Source organism: Pavona decussata, unplaced genomic scaffold (assembly GCF_977016875.1).
Source record: "Pavona decussata unplaced genomic scaffold, jaPavDecu1.1 SCAFFOLD_209, whole genome shotgun sequence".
In the NCBI taxonomy this organism is placed as follows: domain Eukaryota; kingdom Metazoa; phylum Cnidaria; class Anthozoa; order Scleractinia; family Agariciidae; genus Pavona; species Pavona decussata.
Window position 1 is genome coordinate 50,219 of NW_028145614.1, and position 7,379 is coordinate 57,597.

The following is a 7,379-nucleotide window of genomic DNA, read 5'->3' on the forward strand; positions in this document are numbered from 1 at the left end:
ATTTAGCGTTTGCTTCGGTGAAAATGCCGCCAAAAAAAAGAAAAGGTCGTGTCCGTTTTCATCATCGAAACCAAGAGCGAAAAAGAAATCGAAGAGCGAGTTTGATAAACAATGGGCCGCAAAGCAGAGAGCGACAAAGGCTCAGTTTATCGGCAAGAGAAGTGGCTTGAGGAGTTGGATATTCACTGAGAAAAGCGAAAATGCTACAGTTGCTGTGAGTGCAAGCCGCTCCAAAATCCAGCTGGAAGAGCCAGAAGAAGAAAGCCAATTAAGCTCAACGACCCTAACTGCTGATGGAACGTGGAAAACAATAAGCGGTCGAGCTATTGCATCGAGCGAAAAGCTGCTTGAGAAACTGGACGAGTCTGTATCTTGTCGATTTTGCCAGGGAAGAGTCCAAGTCATGGAAGATGCAGCGACTAAGCATGGACTTGGTTCTACCTAGAGAATCCAGTGCGAGAATAAAAGCTGTCCGTCGCACAATACAAATTCTGTTTTTAATTCTTCCGAGAAGAGCAGAGCGTTTGAAATAGGCCGGGCCTCAGTTCTTGGGCTTCGAGCAATCGGCGGCTTCGCTTTCGTTCGTGTTGATTTCGCACTGGTTTTCGGCATCTTTACCAACCTAGCCAACGTTTCAAGAAATTAACACAATATATTTTTATTGCTACATGAAAACCGTATTGTTGATTGTAAATTAAACGATTACTATGCATGTACGTTCACTAACCTCAACAAATTTTGTCTTTTGCCCACACGCGGTGTAATTGAACTGACTGGAAGCAAAATAATTTATATTTCCCGCTGCCTTCCGCGAAAGTTTGTTCCTGTTACATGTTACCTGTCAAAGTCCTATTGTTAGAGAAAATTGATCCCTCTCTGATATCAATCAGAATAAACATTTAGGTGTTATAATCTCATTCCAGGTAGGATGCCGCCAAAAATGTATTTTCCATTTTATCTCCGAACGCAAATTTTGCCGATCGGCTCGTACATTTTGAACTCCAAGTCGGCAGCCTTTCAATCAATTTCGCTAAAATTTGGCCAGAGTGATGCCATATATTTCTTCTACAAAACCGTGTCTGCGAATTTTAATACTCCTTTTGATTTTAAAGCTAGAGCTTTTTTTTCCACAGGGAGTGTTGACTAATTGCCTTCCCCAACTTCATTTGCTAATAAAAGAGAAACAAACGCACTTGTCAAAAATCTGAGACACGGTTTTTTAGTGGAACGTGTTGAGAAGCGAATGCGGTGTTAATTGTTTTCTTCCGTTTATTTCCGGCGGGAGTGGAACATGATTTATAGAGACGTGTACTTTTACACAAAGCGTTCCAATTTCGAAACACATTTAAGTAAATAGTTTTTGTTAGTTGAAATCCATAATCTGGAATTATTAAACTTTAAAAAAATATATGGTTTATAGGGGTTTTTATAAAAACAACTAACGCTACAGCGATCCGCGCGCGGACGGTCCTGAAGGGTGGCTGATACCTTAAGACACGTATGTTGGAAGATTTTTTAGTTTCACGCTGACTTAAGTTCTTAAGAGAAGAGAAGTTTGTGTTCAAAAAGGCGATTTATTAACCATGGGAGCAGCTTTTAGCCGCAGAAAGCCATCCAGAAAGCATTTCTATGCAAAGAAACAGGTATGAGGAGTACACGATAGAAATTGGTTCGAAATGCGTGGAAAAATTGCGCGTCTTGTTGCGTTGATTTTTCAAACGGTTTTTCAACGGCAAAACTTTGTAAAGTAATGCACGCGCTATGAAAACCCAAACTTCTGCGGATATCCAGTGACATTCACGACTCACAAGCATTCATTTTAATGGTTTATTCCAAAAAGGGAATGGCTGTTGGGTCGAGAATGGTCCAGGGAGTAATAGAGACAGTTTGTAAGATTGTAATAGATATTTTAAACTTCAGAAAAGTTTTTCCTTCATTTCTTTTTGAGGTACCTAAGATTTTTTTAATAGTAATAAAATCTTTTCGTTTAGATTTCAAGAGGAATTTTCTCCAAGCTATGCGAAACATCAGGCGGCGGAAAGAAATTCCAAACACGGGGACGAAATAATTTAAATGACTGCGTCGAGAAAGGGGCCTCGCGGCTATACGAAAACATGCCGCCGTTTTCTATTTTATCCTTTATGGCTGGCGAAAAACTGCCATGCGAATTTACAGGTAAGTATATAACGTAACTGAAACGTCATCGATTACGATGCTTACGTATAGCATGCAAATCACATACTATATGCTGAAATGATTCTAAAAACGTAATTAATGCAGCCATTTTTAAGATATGATATATGCCAAGTATTATTTGAATACACAAGCCTATAGTTTTTAAGCGATACCGATGAGTGCTTTGTGAGTCCGGCTTAAGGCAGACACAGCTTTATCTCTTCATGAAAATTCCAGGATTTTTTTTCAACCACGATGTCTACGTTTGTTCGCACGGGTTCGTTATGCGTACCTTGGTTACAAAAAGGCAGCATTATTCAGCTGACAAGTGAAATTGTGGTCAGGAAAGCACAGCTCTTAGTTTAACTCATCCATAGCCTCTTCATTTATCAATGAAGATATTTGCGATATCATTTCGTACTCGATTAAACCAAAACAAACTCAAACATCTTGCTTTACCTTTTCCAGCCATCCCAAACAAACCAATTATTTCCGATATCGACAATAACTGAATGGTTTGTCTGGGATGGCTGAAAAGGAAGGTAAACTCAAGTGATATTTTCTTTCCTTGGAATTATAAGGTGCAAAAAGGGCAGTTTTTCAATAACTTCGTTTGCGATACAATTTTCCACCCGATTAAACCGCGACCATCTCTTACATCTTTATTTACCCTTTCAGTCATCCCAGAGCTCCCTTTTATTGTAACTGATAAACTAAGTGCTATTTTCTTTTCTTGATATTATAAAGTACAAAAAGGCAATTTTCAATAATTTTAGTTTTATAAATGACGATACGTGCGGTATCCATTTTTACGCCATTAAACCAAAATCAACCCTTACTACTTGTTTTACTCTTTTCAGTCATTCCAGATTTACAACCCCAACCTGTTGACATTGAAGAAGGTAAACTCAAGTGATATTTTCTATTCTTGAAGTTATAGGGTACCGAAAATCCATTTTCGACAATGTTTCCAGAACAACATTAGGCATTAATATCAAACGTATTGTATGTCGAGTATTAACTGCTTTTACTGAACCAAGGCTAAAACTGACCGAAGCCATGTTTTCATATTTCAGCCACACCAAAACCAACGCAACGGCGTATAAACCTGCCAGAGAGTTTAATTTATGTGGGTAAGCACAACTAACAAATGCAATTTTCTTTTTATGCACGAATTAGAGAAAAGCCGAGTATTTGCTGATTTCATTTCTTAATTATAGGATATCACGATAGCGGATTTCACGTTTTTGTGGTACAGTCTCAAATTTACGAGCAAAATGGAGAAGAGAAGGACTCTCTGTAAGTTGAAATTTGTTAAGTTTTGTTCTTGGTTGAAAACTGCGAAGTGAAGGAGATTCATAAATGACCTCCAACACAAAAGTCCTGTTGCTGTGCATGCTTCAAATTCCCTCAAAACAGGCAAAGGTTACAAGGGTTACAGAAATCAATGATTCTACGGCATTGAAAATAAAGCAGAATATGCAAGATCGTTGTATAATGCATGCAATCTAGGGATCTGATTGGCTAAGCGGCTAATTGGCTAATTGGCTGATTGGCTAATGAGCCATTGACAAATGGCGACCATTAAATGGTCTTCTGGTTGTTTTTGCAAAGCGAAATCAGCAAGATCTGGCAATATTGTATTATTGTTCTTAATAAAACAACTATTCCACCCGTGCACGTTGGGTATGAGATGATTATAGCCAACTCGGCGCTACGCATCTCGTTGGCTTTCTATCATCTCATATCCAACCTGCGCTCGTGGAATAATTGTTAACTGCTATAGTTTGCAGGAGACCTCTATGAGTTGAAAATGATCAGTACAATTTGTATGATGTAAATACCAAATGTTCCAAGTGGAAACCGTGTTTAGCCAATACACATTAAGCAGCCCAATTACTTCATTGGTTGATTGATAGTTTCTCTGTCTTACAGTGCTATACAAGAGGCCATAGAAGAAATAATTGACCAGAGTCCTTTTATTTTAATCTACCGCAACATGACAGAGGATCACAGTGCTGCTTACTTGCCAGACGCACATGGTCGAAGCAACAATCTATTTCACGACATATGTATCCGGTATGTACACGCGCGCTTTTTTACCGAGTTGCACTTTTCACCACGAAAGAAGAGGTGCAGAAATGTCTTGATAATGAATAATGATTACATACGTAAGTTAAAAAGTCCACTTTTCCAAATTCGCGGAAATTCTGTGAGACGAAATATGAATATCGAACATTTAAAGCCTGCAAAAAATCTAAATTTGTCACTGATTTTGGTTTCTCTTTTACTCAGATTTAAGAGCCAGCTATTGAGGATCATATTTTACAAACCTTCCTGGTTTGTAAAATCGACCGTGGAGAAGGATTCTCAATACTTGTTCAGGTACTTATCCTAAAATCCTCTCTTGTCCTAAGACATATTAGCAAAACCCACTACAGTGATCGACTGTACAATTGTGGAAACTCCCCACCTGATTGGCTACAGTGGGGCGTTCTAAATTTCTTGATAGTGTCGTGGAATCACACGAGGAAAAATCTCCGAACCACAATCCAACTACCTAGAGCGTAAATAGAAATGTTTGGTTTAAACAACAGAATTCAGTAGGTAATTTACAATGGATTCGCTCTGACGGAGCGCTACTGAACTCGTAAACGTCAGCACTTGAATATGTTAAGGCCTGGTTATAAGTTATAGACGGCAAGGTTGAACCTTACAGCAGTAAAAGGAAGACGTAAATGAGAAATGAATTGGAAAATATTTGTAGAAAAATGAAATTTTTTTATTAGATTAGTCACTGGGCTAGAGAAAATTACTGGTGACACGCTCTTTGATTTTATCGGCTTTCATAGTTTGCTTGGGACAAGCATCTCCCGCTTAAGCTGTCATAGCAACCGTTTCCTTTGGGGTCCCGTATGTTTTTGCTTTTTGATCGCGCGAAAATTGGGACGAGCACCTCTTGCCTCCCTATTTTTCACTCTCGTCCCAATCTCCGCGCGTTCAAACAGCGAAAAACACATAAGACCTGACGGAAACGCTTTCTGTGCAGGCTAATTGGCCGCTAGAAACCTTAAAGTGCCGTCTTGCTGTTAAATGTATTATCTGCAATGTAATGTCACCATTTTCTCGGCAAGTCGGTGCCATAATTGTCGTTATTTTAATCTCATGAGTTGTCTTGTTAAGAATTGATAAAATCTTTCTAAACAAGTAAATTCATCAGACTAAAATCTATCTCAATCTATGGATCAAAGGACGGTCACAAACAGTGGTAAAAGCAGACGGAGCAAAGTAAAAAATGATCCTTAGCTCTCTGAATAGTGTCTTTTTTTAACAATAAATGTAAATCTCCCCTCCATGATGAAATATGAGTAGATATTCTAGATTGGATAAGGCTGGGATCGGAACTCCTTTCTTTGTTGAATCAAAAGCAGATTAGGTTTAGACCAGACGAGTTTACTGCATAACATGGTGATGCTTAATCAAATTGCACCTTATTCAGGTTTTCTTCTTCTTCTTTCAGCTTTTCAACGATTTTAAAACTTAATATGACGGATGACATCATTCATTATGGACGATTAACAGGTTATTTTCATCTAAATCATTCAATAATTTCATCACTTGTCCATTTTGTAGTCGTATCCTTAGTTCCTTAAGCCCTGTTTAGACTGCGTGTCCTTACTGAGGCCCCCTGTGCCCGGGAACTGAGAAGGAAGTTGTTCAGTCAGACCAACAAGCAATCGTATTCTCGTTCATCAATTTACCTTCCGCCATTTTGTTTACTGTGTCATAAAGAGGCGTGAGGAAAAAGCGTGGGAACTGAGAAAATCCTTAATTTTCAAACCAGTGTCTGTGCCCAGGAACGTTGCTCGAATACTACCCTTTGAGGTATGGCCGTGCCTCGTTACAGTGCCCACTGGTTTTGCTCGGGTACCGACAAAAAGCTATTTTCCGGACTAGTACCAGTGCTCCGGAACTGAGCACAGTCACCTAGTCTGAACGGGGCCTTAACCTTACTCTCGGAATTCTAAGTTGTCTTAGTTAATATTTTATAAATTTCTTTCAGGATTTCCAGGAAATATCAGCAACTAAAGATGTTTATCCACCACTAGCCACCTCCAGTTCGCGAAAAGCTGTTAAGAATTTCTGACAAGGAACTGTAGAAGCTGGCTTTGAAGAACTCTGTAAGAATGAAGAATCGGAGCCACGAGAGATAGCGCGCCATGAAACCCGACTGTATCGGCCACGTCAAGATGGCGACCCATTAACATTTTCCATAAAAAAAAGAGAGAGAGAGAGAGAGAGAGAGAGAGAGAGAGAGAGAGAGAGAGAGAGAGAGAGAGAGAGAGAGAGAGAGAGAGAGAGAGAGAGAGAGAGAGAGAGAGAGAGAGAGAGAGAGAGAGAGAGAGAGAGAGAGAGAGAGAGAGAAACAAAGTAAATTCAAGGCATCTCGCGTTGGTTGCTTGTAAATTCAACTGTTTTGAATGCGTACATCGTGACTTTCGAATTAAAACTATCCTTGAAAGTACGTGGTTACTTACAATTTTCTCATTGTTTGATTTCTAATAGCCCTTACTGATATCTGCTTTTCTCGCATGATCATAATCTGCACAAAAGTACCTTTGAATGTGTAGGATCCGGAGGCACCGTTCTTTAATATATCTCACATGTTTTACTCGAAAACTTCAATCACAGAAAGTTTTAGACAGGAATTACGATCTCCTGTTGGCTTTACGAAAATACAAGCTGTTGTTACTTCGATAACTCCTCCGATTGCAGTGGCCTTTTTGGCAAAGACAATGCCAATTTTTCTTCCGAACTAAATCCAAATTTCTTAGGCGATGAAGGCCTTCTTAACAGATATTCAACCAAAATTATCTGCTGGGTGCCCTGATAAATGACATTGCCCCTAGTGCCTGAGCCGGTAAAATGAAAGAATGCGAACAAAACAAGGCTCTAAAATGATCTAGGAATAAGTACACTAGAAAGAAAATGTTAAGTTTCAAGAACTTTGTAATTGTCCTTAACATTTCCTCCGAGTCTTTTTTTTTAATAATTCCATACCTACTCAGAGGAACCTAACAGAGAAGATTTAAGCAAATTCTTTAAAATGGTATTTTCAGCTTTTCAGAAGCGTTGTTATTTATTTATAAGGGATATTTCAACAAACTAGCCTAGTATGATCTGTTTGTAATTTTTAGCCGAAT

General features: G+C 38.9%; 1 protein-coding gene across 3 annotated transcripts; it reads left to right on the top strand.

Moving 5' to 3' along the window:
* The first annotated feature begins 1,541 nt into the window (after positions 1–1,541).
* On the top strand, positions 1,542–6,458 carry LOC146460657 (uncharacterized). 3 transcript variants are annotated; one of them, XM_085087915.1, is made up of 9 exons: positions 1,542–1,643; positions 1,992–2,175; positions 3,036–3,077; positions 3,252–3,308; positions 3,396–3,474; positions 4,111–4,254; positions 4,471–4,560; positions 5,696–5,757; positions 6,239–6,458. In XM_085087915.1, the coding sequence occupies exons 1-9, from the start codon at positions 1,584–1,586 to the stop codon at positions 6,262–6,264; spliced, it is 744 nt and encodes a 247-aa protein (XP_084944041.1). In that variant the 5' UTR covers positions 1,542–1,583; the 3' UTR covers positions 6,265–6,458. The 3 variants fall into 3 exon arrangements, with proteins under 3 accessions (XP_084944041.1, XP_084944042.1, XP_084944044.1); XM_085087916.1 differs by lacking the exons at positions 1,542–1,643; positions 3,396–3,474 and having other exon boundaries at positions 2,106–2,175; positions 3,036–3,308; positions 4,111–4,560; XM_085087918.1 differs by lacking the exons at positions 1,542–1,643; positions 1,992–2,175; positions 3,396–3,474 and having other exon boundaries at positions 2,981–3,308; positions 4,111–4,560.
* Positions 6,459–7,379: the final 921 nt, after the last annotated feature.